General features: G+C 39.7%; 1 protein-coding gene across 1 annotated transcript in view; it reads right to left on the bottom strand.

Moving 5' to 3' along the window:
• TM4SF19 (transmembrane 4 L six family member 19) overlaps positions 1-6,439 on the bottom strand; it is a 29,078-nt gene extending 22,639 nt beyond the window's left edge. The window contains exons 1-2 of the mRNA XM_007949423.1: positions 6,098-6,439; positions 5,385-5,462 (exon numbers count right to left, since the gene is read on the bottom strand). Coding sequence (XP_007947614.1) covers positions 5,385-5,462; positions 6,098-6,439 — 420 coding nt within the window. The remainder of the gene's footprint in view (positions 1-5,384; positions 5,463-6,097) is intronic.
• Positions 6,440-22,805: the final 16,366 nt, after the last annotated feature.

Genomic DNA, 22,805 nt, shown 5'->3' on the forward strand with positions numbered 1-22,805 from the left:
ACAAATAAATGAAACAGGAAAACAATACAAAAAAAAAAAAAAAAAAACCACACCTCACTGCCATTGAGTTGTTTCCAACTCATAGCAACACCTGTTGGGTTTCCAAGGCTGTAAATCTTTATAGAAGTAGATTGCCCAGTCTTCCTTCCATGGAATAGGTGGTGAGTTTGAACCACTGACCTTCTGGTAGCAGTCAAGTGCCTTATTCACTACGCCACCAGAGCTCCTTACAGAAAAACAATAGAAAGAATTAAAAAAAAAAAAAAAATAGAAGTTGGTTCTTTGAAAGAATTAATAAAATTGGCAAACCACTGGCAAATTTAACAAAGGAGGAGAAGGAGAAGACACAAATAACATGAATAAGAAATTAAATGGGTAATGTCACAACAGAACCAACCAAGATAAAAAGGATAATATCAGGATACTATGAAGAACTGTACTCCAACAAATTTGAAAACCTAGAAGAAATGGACAGATTTCTAAAAACACATTACTTGCCTAAATTAACCCAGAATGAGGTAGAAAACGTGAACAGACCCATAAAAAAATAAGATATTGAACAGGTAAAAAAAAAAAAAATCCCAACCAAAAATAATCCTGGCCCAGATGGCTTCACTGGAGTATTCTACCAAACATTCAGAGAAGAGCTGACACCAATCCTACTCAGACTATTCCAGAATCTAGAAAAGCATGGAATCCTCTCAAATTTATTTTATGAAGCAAGCAGAACTCTGATACCAAAACCAGGCAAAGACACCTCTAGAAAGAAAAACTACAGACTAATATCCCTCATGAATACAGATGCAAAAATTTTCAACAAAATCCTAGACAATAGACTCCACCAACATATCAAAAAAATAATATACCAAGACCAAGTGAGAGTCCTACCAGGTATGCAAAGATGGATCATCATTAGAAAAACAATCAACATAGATTAAAAAAACAGAACAACAACAAAAAAAAAAAAGAGAGAGAGAGAGAGAAACCACAGATTATAAGTGGTTGTCAGAAGTAGGAGGGAAGGGAAAAGAGGAAGCTTTTGTTTGTGGGGTTGAGTTTATGCTAATGGTGGTGGGATATTTTGGAAAAGGATAGCAATAATGATGGCACAACATGAAAAATGTCATCAATATTCCTGAACTGTAAATGGGGAAGTTGTCATTTTGTTGAATGTCTAGTTGTGTATGTTTTCACCACAAAAAAAGTTAAGTAAATAAATAAACATAATCCATCACATAAGTAAAATAAAGGAAAAGGACCACATGATTATATCAATCACAGAAAAGGCATTTGATAAAATCCAACATTCACTCCTGATTTTAAAAAAATAATCAGAAAAATAGAATACAAGAGAAATTTGTAGTAAAGGGCATATATGCAAAACCAATAGCCAACATTATTCTCAATGGAGGGAGACTGAAAACATTCCCCTTGTGAATGGGAACCAGACCAAGGATGCCCTTCATCACCACTTCTATTCAACATTGTATTGGAAATCCTACCCAGGGAAATAAGGCAAGAAAATGAAATAATAGGCACACAAATTGGTAAGGAACAAGTAGAAATATCCTTATTTGCAGATGATATGATCCTACACACAGAAAATCCCAGAGACTTAGCAAGAACACTACTGGAGCTAATTGAAATACTAATTGCAATTAAGCTAATTGCATAGTGGAGGATACAAGATCCACATACAAAAATCCGTTGGATTCTTCTACATCAGCTAAGAATCTCTGAAAAAGAAATAAGGAAAACAATACCTTTTACAATAGCTACCAAAAAGATAATACTTAGGAATAAACCTTACCAGGGACACAAAAGACCTATACAAAGAAAACTACAAAACACTATTTCAAGAACTTATAAGATAAGAGGAAGGTCATACCATGGTCATTGATAGGAAGAATTATAACATAAAAGGAAGGACATACCATGGTCATGGATAGGAAGACATGACATTGTGAAAATGTCAATACTACCTAAAGTGATCTATAGATTCAATGCAATCCCAATCAAAGTTCCATCAGGATTTTTTAAGGACATGGAAAACCAATCACTAATTTTACATGGAAAGAGACCTCAGAAAAGCAAAGCACTACTAAAGAAGAAGAACAACCTGGGAGGTCTCATATTCCCTGATCTCAAAACCTACTATACAGTCATGGTAGTCAAAATAGCCTGTTATCAGTACAAAAACAGACACATAGACCAGTGGAACAGAGTTGAGAACTCAGAAATAGATCCCTCCACTTACGGACACTGATCTTTGACAAAGGGCCAAAACACATTAAATGGGGAAAAGACAGTCTCTTTAACAAATGGTGCTGGCAAAAGTGGATATCCATTCGCAGAAAAAAGAAACAAGATCCATCCCTCACACCACACACAAAAACTAATTCCAGATGGATTGAAGAGTTAACTGTAAAAGCTAAAACTATAAAGTCCATGAAAGAAAAAAGAGGGGTAAACTTAGGGACCCTAATATATGGCATAAATAGGCTATCAAGCATTACTAAAAATGCACAAACAGTAGAAAATAAACTACATGACTGAGACCTTCTGAAAATTAAATTCTTATGTGTATCAAAATAATTCTCCAAAAGAGTGAAAAGAGAACCTATATATTGGGAAAAAATATTCAGCAGACTTATGTGACAAGGGACTTATCTCTAAAATGTATAGAAAACTCTAACACTGCAACATCAAAAAGACAAACAACCTAATTTAAAAATAGGCAGAAGACAAGAACAGACACTTCACCAAAGAAGATATTTAAGGGACCAACAAACACAAGAAGAAATGCTCACAAGCATTAGCCATTAGAAAGATACAAATCAAAACAATAATGAGCTATCATCTCACTCCAGCAATAATAGCAAAGTTCAACAGGACAGAAAATAATAAATGCGAGGGTGTGGAGAGATTGGAATTCTCATCCACTGCTGTTGGGACTGTAAAGTGGTACAACTACTGTAGAAAGTGGTATGGCACTTCCTTAAAAAATAACAGTGTATCTGCAAAATACCTCACAACATGGATGAACCTAGTGGACATTACCCTGAGTGAAACTGATCAATCACAAAAGGACAGACACTGTATGAGACCACTACTCTAAAAAGTCAAGGAAAAGAAAGAATCATTCTTTTGAAGTTTACCAGAAGTGGGAGGGGGAGGGAGAGTAAATCACTAACTACAGGGTAGATATGTATTAACTTGGTGAAGGGAATGGCACTATACAACTGGGGGGAGTTCAGCACAAAATGATCAAGGCAATGAAAGACACAGGGAGGAGCACAAAAATTAAAGGCAATAAAGATGAATACTATTACATACATCATCCTGCAGTAACAGTAACAACAATAATCTACAAGTGGATCCATAGATAGACACTCAAGCTGAACAGGGTGGGAAGGCAAGTGAAACTACACTCATGAATATACATAGGTTTGACAGAGGATATTTCTACATATGTATTTATATGTGCTACAAATATATCCATGAATATAGCAGAGCACACAGGGAGCAAAGTTATGTAAACATCTTAGTCTTAACAAAATACCTTGAGAGAATGAGTCATTGGGCATGAGGACTCAGGACCGTTGTCTCAGGATACACTATGACCAATTGGCATAACATAGTCCACAAAGACAATGTTCCACATCCTGCTTTGGTGAATGGTAACCAGATCTTAAAAGCCTGTAGATGGCTATCTCAGGTGCAACTATTGGTCTACCTCTGTCCAGAGCAAAGAAGAGTGAAGAAAATCAAAGATACAAGGAAACAATCCAAAGGACTAATGGACCACTTGTACCCCAGCCTCCAAGACCCTGAGACCAAAAGAACTAGATGGAGCCTGGCTACCACTGCTGAGTGCTCTAATAGAGATCACAATAGATCCCAGATAGAGCGGGAGAAAAATGTGAAACAAAACTCAAAATCATAAAACAAACAAACAAACAAAAAAGAGCCAGGCTTACTGGTGGAATAACCAAGACTATTGCCCTTAGACACCCTTCAAGATGGAAACTGAACTCAAACCCTGTGGCTCAACTTTTACCCAAACAATAGACAGGCCTATAAGGTGAAAAATAATACCAGGAAAGTATGCATTCATTAGAACAAATCAACCATATCAGATCAAAAGGCAGCATTTGCCCAAGGATAAAGCTACGAAGACAGGAAGTGATAAGAAGAAGAATGAAGGGAAATGTAAACACAGGGAGGAAGCGAGAAGATATGCTTTTACATTGTGGGGATTGCAAGGTATATCACAAAACAAAATGTGTGTCAATTATTGAATGGAAAACTAATTTGCTCCATAAACATTCATCCATATCACAATTTAAAAAAAAAAAAAAAACAAAACAGAGGGGGGGTGCAGAGAAAGGTGCATAGTTACGTCTTGAGTCTAAATTAAAAGATTCAAGATGAATTATTCTGACTTAAGCCCAGAACAGCAGTTCTCAAAATGTGGTCCCTGTACAAACAGCATTGAAATCACCTAGGAACTTGTTAAAGATGTAAATTCTCAGGCTCCACTCCAGAGCTACTGAATTAGAAACTCTGGGGGTGGTACCCAACAATCTGTATTTTAACAAACCCTCCAGAAGATACTGATGTACTCGAGTTTGAGAACCGCTTGCCTACGGGAAAACCAGATATGACTGAGAACAGCTAGTGAATGAAATGTGTGGGTGTTTATATGTAATTCCTTAACATATAACTCTGAGTCAGTGGGGTTCCCAATAGGTGGGCTGCAGATCTCAGAAGAGGTTGAAGAATTACTGTAATGGGTCCACGTATTCGTGGGTCTGAAACTTAATCAGTACATCTTATACATATATGTACTGAGATTTTTCAAATTTATATAGATGCTGCTGTAATTAATAAAATGCAAATTTATTCTGGGCTTCAGTTTCATTATCTGTGAAATGTAAGGGTTGGACTAGAATCTAGTCACTAGATGACCTCTGAAGAACCTTCCAGCTATAAAAAAAATATGAAGTAAAATAGTCAGGAGATTTGCTATCAGCAACACACGATTACAATGTATATATGTCATGTCTGTATTTTTCAATTTGCTAAAAAAATAAAACAAAATAACATGTCCTTACATTTGTACAGAAGTAAAACTTGTGTAAAAGTTTATGGTTCATTAAGCACATACTCCCTTGAATTGATTCTGTTTACTTTCATTTCATGGATGAAGACTTGAGACTGGGAAGGTTAAGCAACTTGCTCAAGAGCTTAAAGTTATTAAGTGGCACGGTAAAGACCTTGCCTCAAGTATCAAGACTGAAATTCCTTCTTAGCACTCTGCCTCTAGAAAAACAGAATATGGAGGCACTCTAGATATTAGAATAGTGAAAGCTGGTGCTTACACCACAGCAGGCCCCACTCTTACTGAAGCAGCCATATCTCCAGCCCATCAAGGATATGAGAGTAGCCGCAGTGAGTACCTGAAAAAGGAGAGAAGAGTGTTAAAAGGAGAATGGATAATTTAGGTTTCTAGCTTGGGCCCAAAGCTTGATCAAGTGTTGAAACAGAGTACTTAGCACTTCGTAGACTTGATTATCCTATATTTCCCAGAGGATTTAGCTTTTGACTGTCAGGACCCAAATATTGATGACTAGCCTGATCTGATAGGCAGCCTTGGTCAGGCAGTGGTTAAAGTGCTTAGCTGCTAATCAGAAGGTCAGTGGTTCAAACCCATCAGCTGTTCCATGGGAGAAAGATGTGGCAGATTGCTTCTGCAAAGATATACAGCCTTGGGAACCCTATGGGGCAGTTCAACTCTGTCCTGTAGGGTCACTAAGAGTCGGAATTGAATGGGTGGCAATGGGTTTGACCTGATCTGACATTGGTTGGAAATGTCCACACCCAGTCTGAGTAGCCTCCAAGCTAAAATCCAGGAACCCTTGACAAGTCTTCCCATAGTGTCCTATCTCTTAAAGTTTTATGGGCCCAACAAGACCATCTTGTTAGATCAAACTTTTTTGCAGGGACTCAAAACACTGCTCCCCCACAACATTTCTGTATTTCACCCCTGAGGGACACTTTGGGAATTCATACCTAGGAAACCCCAGATACTTACCAGGAGGCCTCCTCCCCAGAGCCCAGAGCCTAACATGGCATGCCTGCCAACAAGGCCTCTCAACAGGTAGGTGAAATCCCAGTTAGGAAAGAGGAGCACCACGTTGGCCCCAGCAGCAAACAGAGCAGTAGCCCCAAGGCTCAGCCCTAGGATACGAGAGCAGGTCCGTGAGCATGCCATCACACAGGCAGAGGACAAGGTTCTGGAACCGTTGGAAGGGGTGTCACAGTAGAACTGCCGCCGAGAGCGTGGAATAGGGGAACCTCTGTAGCATACGTAGAGTGGGAGAAACAGACAACAGGAACTGTTAACTCTCAGGATCAGCTCAAGGAAACCTTGCATCTTATAAAGCTTCTCCTACCTAAGCTCTAGTCTCTGCTATCCCCTCCCACAAATACTTCCCGCCCCATCACATTTTGAATATACCTCTATTCCAGCCAGTGATTCCTTCTATTTGGTAAAGAAGTTTTGAAAGGTGTCATTGTGGTGTTCATTCTCATTGCTTCTGTTCAACATCATACAGGAGGCCCTATCTGGAAGAATAAGAAGGGGAAAAAAAAGGAGAAGAAGAAGAAGAAGCAAAAGCCATACAGATTGGAAAGAAATAATAACATTGTCATTAGTCACAGAATGATCATCTGTGTAGAATATCCTAAGAAATCTACCAGTTACTAGATGAGTTGAGCCAAGGTTGCAGATACAATATTAATATATACAAAGATTCTTTTGTATTTCTGTAACAAGAAATGACAAATTAATATTAAAAAATAATACCACTGGTCGTGTAGTGGATAAGACACTTGACTACTAACTGGAAGGTCATCGGTTCAAACCCACTAGCTGCTCCACAGAAAGAAGACTGGGCGATCTGTTTCCATAAAGATTTCTAGCCTCGGAAACCCAACGGGGGTCACTATGAGTCAGATATGACTCGACAGCAGTGAGTTTGGGGTGTTTGTTTTTTTTTTAAATAGAAAATTTAACAAAACACATGCAAGACCTGTACACTAAAAAAGTACAGAACATTGCTGAGAGAAATTAAAGATAACCAAGATAAATGGAGAGATATATACCATGTTTGTGGATCAGAAGACTCTATAATATTGTCAAGGTGTCAATTCTTTCAAAATTGATGCATAGATTCAATACAATCTAAGTCAAAGTCCTAGTAGGGTTTTGTTGTGGAAATCAATAAGCTGAATCTAAATTTATATGGAAATGCAAAGAACCTAGATTACCCAAAAAAAAATTGAAAAAAAAGAGAACTAAATTGCAGGGTTTACACCACGTGATTTCAGCACATATTATAAAGCTACAGTAATAAAGACAGTGAAGTAATGCTTTGCACATAATCAGAAAATCTGTGTGCATGTGTGTGTATCTCAGATGCTCTCTATCTACCTATCTATGTGTGTATAGATAGATAGATAGATATGTACATACACATATACACACATATATACAATAAAATATTTCAGAATACAAAGAAACATGATGTATATAATGTACTTGTAGTTGTAAATTGTAAATACCACCATTTCTAAAAAAGAGGTGATTACCAGCAGCAATATCATTGAACCCGGGTATGGCCTCTCTACTTCTATCATCTTCCTTGCTTCCATCTCAGAAACAACTACCCTAAATTTTGCTTTAATCATACTTTTTGAAAAACTGTTTTTCAATTTAAGAACCCAATTTAAAAAAAAAAAAAAAAAAAACCTGATTTGTCTAATGTTTTCTATTTGTCCAGATTGAAGTTTAGGGTATAGAAATTGGCTCCAGACACAACATTGATCAGGCCTATCCCAAGCCCCCACAGTCCTTAGTGACCTTTGCTTCCCCTAAACCTCAGGGCTCAATTCATCTCCTTCCCCTCCCCCAACAGGGAACCTCCTGCTGTAATCCTATTCTAAGTGTGATGAGTTCCCTTTACTATGTGCCTTCTCCACAAGAGTATTCTATAGTTTTTTTTTTTAAAAAAAAAAAAAGAACAGGTTTGCCGGTCAGATAGAGCCCGGTGAAACCCCTGAGACTATGGCCTCTAACTGTCCTTCAGATCTGGAACTGAGCTCACCCCAGTGGCTTCCAGTCAAATAATAGACAGGCATATGGGCTGAACATTTACATCAGGTAGATACACTCCTTGGAGAGATCAATCATGGGAGAACAGAAGGGCAGTGTTTGCACAGCTCTTGTTGTGGGAGTGTATGGGAGGGAAGACACAGGGAAGAGGTAACTACAGGGAGGAAGTGGGAAGAAAGCTGTTACATTGTGGGAAATTGCAGTCAATGTCATGAGACAAAATGCGTATGACTGCTGTGAGGAAAATGAATTTGCTCTGTAAACTTTCACCCAAATCAAAATAAAAACTGGAAAAGAAAAGAGAGAGAATTTGCTGTTTTTCACAGTGAATAAAAAATAATAGGAGCTCTGGTCACATAGTGACTAAGGCACTTGACTGCTAACGAGAAGGTTGGCGGTTCAAACCCACCAGAAGAAACCTCAGAAGGAAGGCTGGGCAATCTACTTCCGTAGTGATATCGCTCAGAAACCGAGGAAGGGCCGCTAGGAGTTGGGTCCGACTCCACCGCACATAACAACAAAACAACATCCGTGAGGTAAGAAAATTCAACTCCTGGTGGAGGAGGTGGATCAGAAGTAACAGCAGCACTAACCACAGGGGTACAGGGATCAGGAGGGAAGGGTGGCAACCGGATTAGGACTGATGGTTTTACTCTTCCCCTGGCTCCTCCCCACGCTGGGGCACTGCAAACCCAAACTCAATGCCATGGAGTCTATTCCAATTCATAGCAACCCTGTATGACAGAGAAGAACTGCCCCAGAGGGTTTCCAAGGCTGTAAATATTTACAGACTGCCCCACTTATCTCCCCAGAGTGGCTGGTGTTTTCAAATCCCTCCCTTTTGGTTAGCAGCCAAATGCTTAACCACTGCACCACCAGAGCTCCTAGGCCATGGCAGGAGGCCGCTTATCTTTTCTTTTTAAAATTTTTATTGTGATTTGGGTGAGAGGTTACAGAGCAAATTCGTTTTCCTTACAGCAGTTCATACACATTTGGTTTCATCACATTGACTGCAATTCCTCACAGTGTAAAAACTCTCTTCCTGCTTCCTTCCTGTAGTTACCCCTTCCCTGTGTCCTTCTTTCCTATGCATTCCTGCCCCCTGAGCTATCACCCCATGCAAACTCTGCCCTTCAGTTCTCCTATGATTGATTGTTCTAAGGAGTGTATCTATCTGATGTAAATGTTCACTATATATGCCTGTCTATTGTTTGACTGGAAGCCATGGGAGTGAGTTCAGTTTCAGACCTGAAGGGGAAGCAGGGGACATAGTCTCAAGGGCTCTCACCAGGCTCTATCAGACCAGTAAACCTGGTCTTTTTTTTTTTTTTTTTTTTATGATTTTGTGTTTTGTTCCACATTGTTAGGAGGCCCCTTTTCTGAAGTAGGCCTCCAGCACCCACTGCTTCCTCCACTGAGAATGGAGCCCGCCCTGTCCTGCTGTGGGAGGTGTGGGTGGATGGTACTATTATGATGCAAGGTGCAGGGCTCTCCTTTCTTGTTTCTGTGTTGGTGTAATGACTCTAACCAGCTCCCTACCTAGATGACTGACCTTTTGTCAGAAAGGAAGGCCTGGCTTGTGGTTGGTCTTTCAAGCACCAGCTCTCACCCATATTTTCAAGTCATACCACCTATGAGAAAGCCTGTCTAAACACAGATTCCCAAAATACACCTCCATGACAATCTCTTCTATGGGAAAATTTTCTTATCAGGGAAGAGTCTTAGAAGAGAATCTAAAAATTATGGAAGTGCAGAGAAAAAATTAAGAACGTGACTGTGGCCTCTTTCTTGGTAGGTGGAATTCACAAAATACAGCTTGCCACTAATATTCATGCTAAAAGCATTTGCTACAGTGTTCTAGCTAGGAGGGCTGTGGCTTAGTTTGAATTTCATACCTTCTGACTTTGTTACCCTAGAAATCACATTCTGGGAAATGCTTCCAAAAAGGGTGAGCCAAGAGCTTAGCAAAGATTTTGACTAATGTGATATCTGAAGGAACAAGTAGGATCATAAGGTAAAACATTAGAGCCCAGCTGTAGGGAAGGCCCTATTCTAACTAGAGATCATAGCTGAGTGAACAAATCATTGTCTACATGTCTGGACAACAATATAAGCGATCAGCTAAATCGTATGGAAGAAGACACCTTGAGTTCTCTGTGTGTTTACTTACCTCACTCATCACCTAGCCAGCCTTTTCTTTTATTCCATTATCAGTCAGATATTTACTAAGTGACAACTCACCTTGCCGGTGTCTCTGGGTGGTGAAAATGGTTAATGTGCTTGGCTGCTAACCAAAAGTTTGGAGGTTTGAATCCACCTAGAGGCGACCTGGAAGAAGGCCTGATGATCTGCTTCTGAAAAATCGGTGATCAAAAGCCCTGTGGAGCACAGTTCTTGGGGTCACCATGAGCCAGAATAGACTTAGGGACAATTGGCTCAATTTATAGGCACTATGCTGATAGGCTGGGGAAACAATGATAATAAGATATGGTTCTTTCTCTTGAGGAATTAAATTGTAGTGGAGATGCTGACTAGTCAATAAGCAAAGAGTGATAAATGCAAAGCAAGGTATCCAAATGAAGGTCTGAGGGAAGCTCAAGGAAGAACACCTAACCCTGTCCTGTAGGAGCGAGGTAAAGCCTCCTGGAGGAAGTCCTGTCCAAGCAAAAGCTGACTGATAACAAGGCAGGCAAAACCCAGAAAGAAAAGGCATGTGCAAAGGCCTGAAGTTGACAGACAGAGTGACTGACAAGAGGTTAAATGAATTGCCTAAGGTCCCACAGCTCCTAAGTGACAAACCCCGGGCTTGTTTGAGCCAGAAGTTTATGCTCTAAACTGCTAGGCCTGGCTACTTCCCTACCATCGCCTCACAGGATCCTTTCATCTCTGCTTACCTCCATCCAGTAGCGAAAATACAGGGTGGGAGAGAAAGAACCTGGAGAAGGGATCCCTCTTCAGGGCTTCTTCACTCTTACAGGCCCAGTTAGGACTCCTGCAGGGCCTGACCCAGCGTTCCTCTTTCGGGGCTCTCTCCAGGACAACCAGGGAAGCACTGTGTATATGTAGAGGTCACCCAGGCAAGTGTGTGTGTGTGTGTGTGTGTGTGTGTGTTCCTACACTCCTCCTCACAGGCCCCCATTGAAGGAGTTTCCTCTCTCTGGAAAGTCCTCTCCTGGTGACCACCTCTTCTCATTTTCATGTGATCCTAAGGAAGGAAATAAGAGGCATGAGCTAAAATGTCAATGTGTCAGAGGATATACCCATGAGGAAAAACACCTCTTCCTCATTTCTTCCACAAGTACACATACTTTTCCACACAGCAGCTGACTATGTCATCATCTGTCACTGGTTGCAGAAGTTTTGGTTCTTTGGAAGAAGAGCACTTAGCAGAGCAGCCACCATATCATTCCATTTACTTTGCACTTAGCTGACTAGGTATATTGCTTGGGTGCAGCACTAGCCTTCTAGATTTTTTGTGCAAGTCCCAAGGTAGCATCGTTCTGTATCACAGTCACACCAAACTGCTGAGCATTTTGTGGTGCTCTGCATGGGAGATTGTGGCTCCACTTCTGACAAGCTCCTGTTCAAGATCCAGTTCAAACTTCCTTAGGGATGTTCCTCAATTTCTGCACTCAGAGTTAGGCACGTCTTTCTCTATGCTCCCGCTGCATTTAAATTTTTTAAAGTTAGGTATTACATTACATACACATAGTAAGATATACAAATCTAAATTATACTACATAATGAGTTTTCAGAGGTACACACATGTAATCACCACACAGATCAAGACACAGGACGTTTCCATGGTACATAATACAATGGATCACTATTCAGCCCGAAAGAGAAATGAAGTCCTGACGCATGTTACAAATGTGGACAGAGCTTGAAGGCATTATGCTGAGTGAAATAAGTCAATCACAAATGGACAAATATTGTATGACCTCGCTTATATAAAAAGACAAGAACAGGCAAATGTATAGACACAGAAGTTTACTACTATTTACCAGGGACAGGAAGGAGGGAAATGGAAGAGTTGTTGCTTATGGAGCATTGAATTTCTGTTTATGGTGATGGAAAATTTGCATTTATTAAGGCTCAGTGTTACACAGCCAATTAATGTAACAAATGTTAATAAGTTGCACATCTGTAAAAAGTTGAATTGGCAAATGTTGTGTGATAGATATACTTACAACGACAACAATAAAAGAGCAGGTTCTGAGGCAGCTTATGTACAACCCAACACCTCATGAGATTTGGTTTCTTGCTTTGAGGTTTAGGGTTGTGGTTTCATGGGACATCCTAGTTAACTGGTCTAACATCATGTTTAGTGCTTCCCAGTTCATTGCGTAGTGCCCAGGGTGTCTTAAAAGCGTGCAAGCAGCCAACCAAGGGACAACAATTGGTCTCTATTCACCTGGAGCAACAGAGGAAGAGGAGTCAGGAATAGGAATTCATGACAGATTGCCTCCAGGAACAACGGCCTCCTTTGCCATGGCACAGGAAGAACTGGATGACACCCAGCTGCCGTTACTGAATGTTTTGATCAAAGATTTTATAGAAAAACACTGATCAAAAGAGGGAGGGCAGAACAGAATTTCAAATTCTGATAGAATCCAGTCTTTTCAGAGTAACTGAGGCTGGATGAACCCCTGAAACTATGGCCCTGAGATAATCATTACATTTTAAATCAAAAATATTCCCTGAAGTCTTCTTTAAACCAAACAAGAGTTTGGCTTAATTAGTAAACAATATCTGCCTTAAGCTTGTATTTTCAAAAGAGCTATCTATATGGGATCAAATTGACAACAGCAACTCAAAAGGTTAGATAGGAAGCTTAGGGGGCAGTGAGTTTATGTTAATGGAGGAGGAACAATTTAGAAAGGAGGGAGAATGGTTGCACAATTTGAAGATTATAATCAGTGTCACTCAGTTGTACACGTAGAAACTTGAACTGGTGTATGTCCTTCTCTGTATATTTTCAAAAATAACAATAAAATAAATTATTTTTAAAAATACAGGGCATTTCCAAATTTGCAGAATGCTGTCTTGTGTTCCCTCCTATCATTATTTCTATCCCAAGTGTTAACTTCAATTTTGGCTTTTATCATTATAGATTAGTTTCTGTCTGTTCTTGAATTTTAAATAAATGGAATAATAGAGTATGTACTCTTTTGTGTCTGGCTTTTTTTGTCCAACATTTTATCTGTGATATTTGTCTACCATGTTATGTAATTCATTCTTTCTTATTGCCAAGTAGTATTCCATTGTATGAATATATTACAATCTATTCTACGATTGATGGACATTTGTTGTTGTTATGTGCCATCGAGTTGATCCGACTCATAGCGACCCCTCCTTGGGTTTCCAAGGCAGTATCACTGTGGTAGTAGCTTGCCCAATCTTCCTTCCGAGGAGTGGCTGGTGGGTTTGAATCACCAGTCATCTGGTCAGCAATCAAGGCACTATGCTACCAGAACTCCTGATGAACATTTAGATAATGTCATTTTTGCTTATTATGAATAATCCTGCTATGAATATTCTTAAACATGTCTTTTGGAGGACATATGGTCTCATTTTTTCTAGGGAATATACTTCTAAGTATATTCCCTAGAAAAAATGAGACCATATGTCCTCCAAAAGACATGTTTAAGAATGGAAGGAAGGTTGGGCAATCCTACTTCCGTAGTGATACTGCCTCGGAAACCCAAGGAGGGGTCGCTATGAGTCAGGTCTGACTCGACGGCACATAACAACAACAACAACAACATACCTAGAAGTAGGGTTGCTGAGTCATAGGGTAAGTACATTGTTAATTTTGGTTGCTTTTTCCAAACCTATGAGTCAATTTTGACGTATAGAAACCCTTAAGGACAGAGTTGTTGTTGTTGTTGTTATGTACCGTCGAGTCGGCCCCGACTCACAGCGACCCCTCCTTGGGCTTCCGAGGCAGTATCACTACAGAAGTAGGATTGCTGAACCTTCCTTCCGAGGAGTGGCTGGTGGGTTTGAACCGCCAGCCCTCTGGTTAGCAGTCAAGTGCCTTTGGCACTATGCTACCAGAACTGCTTAATAGGGTTTCCAAGGCTATATATCTTTATGGAAGCAGACTGCCTCATCTTTCACCCACTAGCATGACTGGTGGGTTCGAACTACCTACCTTTCAGTTAGCAGCTGAGTGCTTTAACCATCAGGGCTCCTTATTAAGCATTGTGAGGTTGTTGTTAGGTGCTTTCAAGCTGATTCCAACTCATAGTGAGCACATGTACAACGGAATGAAACATAGCCCGGTCCTGCACTATCCTCACAATCACTGCTATGTTTGAGCCCCCTGTCGCAGCCTCTCTGTCTTTCTATCTTGTAGAGGGTCTTCCTCTTTTTCGCTGACCTTCTACTTTACCAAGCATGATGTCTTTCTCCAGGTTCTTGTTCCTCTTGATAAAATGTCTAAAGTATGTGAGACAAAATTTTGCCATCTTCACATTGCTGTTATGTGCCATCGAGTCGGACCCAACTCATAGCGACCCCTCCTTGGGTTTCTGAGGTGGTATCACTACGGAAGTAGATTGCCCAACCTTCCTTCCGAGGAGTGGCTGGTGGGTTTGAACTGCCAGCCTTATTTTAATTTGAAGTCATAAGAAACAACTGCCAAACAGTTTCCCAAAATGTTCCTACCAATTTACACTCCCACCAGCAGTGTATGAGAGCTCTGGTTGCTCCATATCTCAACAACATTTTAATTTTAGGCATTGTCGTGTGTATTTAGTGGTGACTCACTGTGGTTTTGATTTGTAGTTTCCTGATAAGTAATGCGATTCAGCACCTTTTCATATACTTATTGGCCATTTGAAAATCCTTTTATTTTGGTGAAGTGCCTATTCAAGTCTTCTGCTCATTTTTTAAAAAATTGGTTCTTTGTATTTTTCTTATTGGCTTTAGGAATTCTTTATAATTCCAGACATGAGTGCCTTGTCAGATACACGTATCGTGTTTTCTCCCAGTCTGTGGTTTGCTTTTTCACTCTCTTAGTGAAGAAAGGTTCTTGATTTTAATTAAGTCCCATTTATCAATCTTTTTTTTTTTAATGGTCCGTCTTTTTGCATCCTGTTTAAGAAATCGTTGCTCACTTGTGACCACATTTTTATTTACCTCTGTTATTTATATACCTCTTTCCCCTACAACAGCAGCTCTGATGGCATAGTACCTATGGCATTTGACTGCTAACCAGAAGGCTGGTGGTTCAAACCCACCAGCTACTCCTTGGAAGGAAGATTGGGCAATCTACTTCCATAGTGATACTGCCTCGGAAGCCCAAGGAAGGATCGCTGAGTCTGAACCGACTCCACTGCAGTGAGTTTGTTTGTTTGTTTGTTTTCCCCTGAAATGATGAGATGTCTTTGAGGTCACAGGCTATACCTTATTCTACTTTGTATACCCAGAACCTAGCATCATATAGAGCCTGGAACATAGTAGGACTTCAAGAATCTTTGACTAATGAATTAATTCCCCTACCAGATGAAGTAGGAACAACATGTCTTACCCCCATCACATAAAGCCAATGATCACAACAGGTTGAAGCGGGAAAGCAAAAGATTTACTGAGAATCAATACCCAAGGAGACAGACAGAATCACTTTTCTAAAATGTCTGTCTCCTGGAGCAAAGAGATAAATATGATTATATAGGAAGATGAGAAAGGGTTGAAGATCCTCTGGACTGCCAGGAATGAATGTCTTTGTTCTCCTTTTTCCATGATTACTCTTGACTCAGTGTCCCTCTTCCCAGGGTCGTCCTGCTTCATGGACTATATATATATGGTCCTTGGCTGAAACCTGTCGTGGGAGAGGGTTGTGCATAAGAGAATGTGTAGTGGAAAATAACAATGCTAAGAATGTGTCATTGAAAATACCAAACCTAAAGAACTCAGCATCTGTGAAAACAAAAGGGAAGGGAAAAAAGCAAGTTAGTCACTATGGTTAAGGTCTATTTTGATCACGCCTGTTAGTGTGTTAAAGTTCTGCAATTTTTAGCAAGAGTCCCCTTTGGCCTTCTACTTCAGCTTTCCACAGTAGCACACACTGTCTCTGTGTATAGATTTTTATTCTAGTGATAAAAAACAAACAAACAACAACAAAAAAAAAAAACCGGAAAGTACTGAGAAAATCTTTGGCACATATATATGAGGATTTATAGTTATAGTAGTGACAGTTTAATTCTTTTAAGAATATAAACTCTTTCTATGTATGAATTTCTGTGGGAGCTCTGGTAACATAGTGCCTAAGACACTTGACTGCTAACCAGAAAGCTGGAAGTTCAAACCCACCAGCCACTTCTCAGAAGAAAAGTTGGGCAACCTACTTCCCTAATGATACTGCCTCGGAAACCCAAGGAGGTATTGCTATGAATCGGGTCCGACTCCACAGCACATAACAACAACATTGTATGAATTTCTATGTATGCAGATGTACATACACCTCAAGTTAAAGCTGGTAAACAACTACAGAAAAGTTTATTAAATAGGATCCAGTTTCCATTTTCATTGTAAAGAGTAATTATTTAGAGCTTAAGCGAATTATTGTGTCTTCCCAAAGAATTGAATTTTGACTGAAAATATCAGACTGAGGACTCACAAATCTTTATATTCACGTGGTGTAGTACCTAAGACATTTAAGTGCTAACCAGAAGACTGGTGGTTCAAACCCACCAGCCAGCCACTCCTCAGAAGGAAGACTGGGCAATTTACTTCCGTAGTGACACTGCCTCGAAAACCCAAGGAGGGGTCACTATGAGTTGGAATTGGCTCAAGAGCAGTGAGTTTTTGTTTTGCTTTGTTTTTTTTTTTAAGTTTACAAATATCTCTTTGGATCCTTACAACAGATTTAAGGCAGTAAAATAAATGTTTGATCAGCCTCATTATGCAGATAGAGATTCTAGCCCACAGGGGTTTGACCTACTCCGAGTATCTCTGTGAGTGAATTACGGGAGTGGGAAAATCATCCTAAATCTTCTGATTCTACATTCCTTTCAGTACAGCACTTTGATATTTGAAATCTTTTCTTTTTTTCCCAACCCAGATTCTGACTATTTTAAAGTATTTTTTCTTAGAGGCAATACTGTGGGGCTTTGACACCTGAGAGACCTGGTCTCAATACCTCCTTCAAACACCTAGTAGCTGTGTAAACCTGAGTAGCTCACAGAATCCCAGTAATAATCTGAGCTCAGTTTCTCATTTGTAAAATGATGCCTACCTACCTCACAAGGTCATTGTAAAAATAAGATGCAAAATGCCTACAGTTCAGTTCTTTCTTCCTTTCCTTCTGTTATTGGATCTCAGCAAAATGGCTTTTACATGCAGTGTCTGTCAGAACATGTCTTGGGTAGACAATTAGAACGTTTGATGGCTGATTGCTAGGTACCACTCAGAATTTCTGAAGATATCCCTGTTTCCAATCCAGTGGTTTATCTAACAGCTGGCACCTTCATATGGATATCATAAAAATTGTGCTCCTGGGCAAAGGAAAATGCTGGAATTTGGCTTTAGTCATAGAAAGTGACACACTGGGTGTGGGCTGATGATCTTTGCTCCTTAGGGTAAATTGCAACAATTAATTCAGTGATTAAACTTACAAATAAGACAGTCCTTTTAGAAACTTATATACCTGTGGTAAACAGTTTTACTAAAGTTAGCTTTAGGCAAGTTCTTCACTTTCCTGTGGAAAGCGCTTTATGGTAACAGTGCCTGGTGCTGGCTATTTAAGAACAAAAACATTGATTTACAGGATGTGTTAAGTTTCTTAGAATTGGAGACAGTTACTAGTTATCACTTTGTGTTGGTGACATTTCTAGAGAAAGCACAGATTAAGAGTGGAGGCCTGAGGTGGAAAAATAGTTTACCTAAGCTATAAAAAGCTTCCTAAGGTTCAAAAGCTTGGGCGAACAGGACAAACAGATGCTCCCTTGTGGGGAATACTATGGGGTCTGGAGGTGGGTTTGAGCAAGGAATAGAGGAAGTTGAGAAAATGGAATTCACTGATGGGCGGGAGAGGGAAGAGTTGATATAGCCAGACAATCAGGCCAGCTGTTTCCCCAGATAAAAGTGACAGACTAATCAGCCCCCTGTGGGTGGGCTCACACCTTAACTGACAGCTGACAAAACAAGAGAGCATATTCCCTTAATTGGAGGGGTTAAAAAAAAAGGAAGATAGATGTTGAAAGAGCTGCCAGTTATACTATCCCACTGATGGGGAAGTTTTTTCTTCCTTAGCATGAAAATATTGCAAACTTCAACCCACTCAAATTAGGCTTCCAGCTCTACCACCACACTGAAACTATTCTTGGTTTCCTAAAACTTCTTGTTTCTAAAGATAATGGACACTGTCTTTTTTATTTGACTTTTTGGCAGCAATAAACATAGCTGCCCACTTGATCCTTCTTGAGCATTCTCACTCTTGGCCCCCTTGACATCCCACTGTGATGTTCTGTGTCTTATTGGCTATACTTTCTTGACTAGACCTCTTTATGTTGGTGACCCCTGAGCTGGGTTTCTAGGTGAATGCCCATGGAAGCAGCAATCAAGAAATCAAATGACGTATTGCATTGGACAAATCTACTGCAAAAGACCTCTTTAAAGTGTTAAAAAGCAAAGATGTCACTTTGAAGACAAGTCCACTTTGGGGACATCTGACCCAAGCCATGGTATTTTCAATCATCTCTTGCCTATGAAAGCTGGACAATGAATAAAGAAAGCTGAAGAACTGAGGCCTCTGAATTATGGTATGGGTGAAGAATACTGAATGTACCACGGACTGCCAGAAGAATGAACAAATCTGTTTTGGAGGAAGTGCAGCTAAAATGTTCCTTAGAACTGAGGAGGGCAAAATTTTGTCTCACGTACTTGGGATATTATCAGGAGGGATCAGACCCCAGAGAAAGACATCATGCTTGGTAGAGAGTTGGTGAAAAAGAGGAAGACCCTCAGTGAGATGGATTGCACAGTGGGTACAACAGTGGGCTCAAACATAGCAATGATTATGAGGATGGTGCAAGACAGGATAGCGTTTCTTTCTGACCTTCCACTTTACCAAGCATGATATTCTTTTCAAGGGAATGTTCACTTCTGTCATGACCAAAGTAGATAAGAAAAAGTCTGGACATTCTCGCAAGGGAAATCAAAGGCATCCAAATTGGTAAGGAAGAAGGAAAACGATCCCCATTTGTTGATGATATGATCTTAAACATAGAAAACCCAAGAGACTCAGTAAAAAAAAACTACTGGAACTCATTGAGAGATTTAGCATAGTGGCGGGATACAAGATCAACATACAAAAATCAGTTGGATTCTTCTACACCAGCAAAGAGATTGCTGAAAAGGAAATAAAGAAATCAATACCATTTACAATAGGTACCCCAAAAATTAAATACTTGGGAATAAATATCACTAGGGACACAAAAGACCTGTACAAAGAAAACTACAAATCACTATTCCAAGAAACCATAGAGATCTACAAAAATGGAAGAATATACCACGGTCATGGATAGGAAGATTGAACATTGTGAAAATGTCAATACTACCCAAAGCAATCTATACATTCAATGCAATCCCAATCCAGATCCCATCAGCATTATTTAAGGATATGGGAAAAAACAATCATTAATTTTATATGGAAAGGAAAGAGACCTAGGATAAGCAAAGCACTATTGAAGAAGAACAAAGTAGGAGGTCTCACACTTGCAGATTTCAAAACCTACTATACAGCCACAGTAGTCAAAACAGCCTGGTACTGGTACAATGACAGACACATAGACCAGTGGAATAGAATTCAGACTGAGAAATAGATCCATCAACTGATGGTCGGTTGATTTTTTACAAAGATCTGAAATTTATTACATGGGGAAGAAATAGTTTCTTTAACAAATGGTGCTGGCAAAATTGGATATCCATTTGCAGAAAAAATGAAACAAGATCCATACCTCACACCATACACAAAAACTAACTCCAGATGGATCAAAGACTTAAATGTGAAACTTAAAACTATAAAGTTCCTCAAGGAAAAAATAGGGGCAAATTTAGGGGCTCTGGTGGAATAGTGCCTAAGGCGTTTGACTGCTAACCAGAAGGCTGGTGGTTCAAACTCACCAGTCACTCCTCAGAAGGAAGGTTGAGCAATCTACTTCAGTAGTGATACTGCCTCAGAAACCCAAGGAGGTTGGATCCGACTCCACAGCAGTGGTTGTGTTTGTGTTGGTTGTAATTTATGGCATAAATAGACTGTCAAGCTTAACTCAAAATGCACAAACAGCTGAAGATAAACTAGATGAAAGGGATCTTCTAAAAATTAAATTTTTATGTGCTTCAAAAGACTTCTCCAAAAGAGTCAAAAGAGAACCTACAGAATGGGAAAAAATATTCGGCAACAACATATCTGACACGGGACTTATCTCTAAAATTTATAGAAAACTCCAACAGCTCAACAACAAAAGATTAACGATCCAATTAAAAAATCAGCAGAACACATGAATAGACACTTCACCAAAGAGGATATTCAGGCAGCCAGCAAATACGTGAAGAAATGCTCACATTCATTAGCCATCAGAGAGATGCAAATCAAAACAACAATGAGATACAATCTCACCAGCACTAATGGCAAAGTTCAACAAGACAGAAAATAGCAAATGCTGACGAGGATGTAGAGAATTTAGGATTCTCATACACTGCTGGTGGGACTGTAAAATGATACAACCATTGTGGAAAGCAGTATGGCGATTCCTTAAAATGTTGGAATTAGAAATACCATTTGACCTAGCAATCCCATTACTAGGTGTTTTGGTTGCCTCTGTGCCACTCTAACAGAAAAACATACCACAAATGGGATGGCTTGAAGAAACAGTTTATTCTCTTACAGTTTGGAGGCTTTAAGTCTGAGTTCATAGTGCCAGGCTCTAGGGGCTGGGTGATAGCCCCTCAAACATGGCCTTCAGCTCTGCCTCCTGCTCCTGGCCCACTGAAGCTGGATGCTTTTCTTCACTCAGCTGCTGGCTGCTGAGGCTGACAAGCCCAAGGTTGACAAGTAAAAAGGCACAGTCTCGATGTTACCAAAACATACGGCAGGCTGTTAATTTAAGTCCATTGAAAGTCCATGGTCAGTAGTGCATGGCAGGCTATGGAACAATGACATGGCTACATGCAGGTTCAAGCATGCCATAAGCTAGAGACCATTCCCCAAGTCTTCTCCTTATATACTGGAAGCAGACCACATCCCTAGGGCAGCTACTCAGCTGGTCACAGTAGATTCCACCATGGAATTGATTACCAGTCTTATCATGGAAATACTATATCCAACTGCCCAGCCACTCAACCAGGCCCAGCCAAGTTGTCACACAAACTTAAATACCATGCTAGGTATATATCCTAATGAAGTGAGGGCCAGGACAAGAATAGATATATGTGCACCCATGTTCACTGCAGCACTAATTACAATAGCAAAAAGATGGAAACAACCTACACGCTTATCAACAGAAGAATGGATAAACAAACTATGGCACACAATGGAATACTATGCAACCCTGAAGAATAATGTAGAATGTGCTAAACATCGCATAACATGGATGAACTTGGAGGACATTATGCTGAGTAAAATAAGTCAATTGCAGAAAGACAAATATAGTATTAGTTCATTATTGTAAAAAGTCAAGGAAATGTTTACATATGGAAGGAAACTTTCTTTGTTGGTTACCAGGGGTGGGAGGGGAGGGGAGGGAACACTGAAAAAAAAAATGCATTGACCCATGTCACCTTAGTTTTGTCTATTTCACTGTACATAAATTATATTTCAATAAAATGTATTTTTTTAAAAAAATAAATCTGGTCATTCTTGCTTCTTAGGATCATTCCAGCTGCACTTCTTCCAGGACAGCTATGTTCATTCTTCTGGCAATCCATGGTATTTTCAATATTCTTTGCTAACAACACGATTCAAAGGCATCAATTCTTCTTTGGTCTTCCTTATTCATTGTCTAGCTTTCACATGCATATGAGGTGATTGAAAATACCATGACTTGGGTTGGGTGCACCTTAATCTTCAAAGCGACATCTTTGCTCTTCAATGCCTTAAAGAGGTCTTTTGCAGCACATTTACCAAGGGCAATATGAAGTCTGATTTCTTTCTCTTTTTACTTTTATTGTGGTGAAAACATATGCAAGACATTCACAAAGAGAACAACATTTACAGCTCAAGAACATTGAGGACATTTTTCATGTTGTACCACCATTATTGCTATCCTTTTCCAAAATATTCCACCACCGTTAACATAAACTCAATGCCCCACAAACAAAAGCTTCTCCTTTCCCCCTCCCTCCTACTCCAGATAACCACTAATCTTTGGTTTACACTTTCTTTTTTTCAACCTATCTAGGAATTTTTGATATCTATTGTAAATGGTATTGATTTCCTTATTTCTTTTTCAGAGACCTCTTTGCTCGTGTAGAGGAATCCAACTGATTTTTGTATGTTGATCTTGCATTCTGCCACTATGCTAAATCTTTCAATAAGTTCCAGTACTTTTCTTGCTGAGCCTCTTGGGTTTTCTATCCATGTTGTTGTTGTTGTTGTTATGTGCCGTCAAGTTGGACC

Source organism: Orycteropus afer, unplaced genomic scaffold (genome assembly GCF_000298275.1).
Source record: "Orycteropus afer afer isolate SDZICR_OR568_19922 unplaced genomic scaffold, OryAfe1.0 scaffold00245, whole genome shotgun sequence".
Lineage (NCBI taxonomy): Eukaryota > Metazoa > Chordata > Mammalia > Tubulidentata > Orycteropodidae > Orycteropus > Orycteropus afer.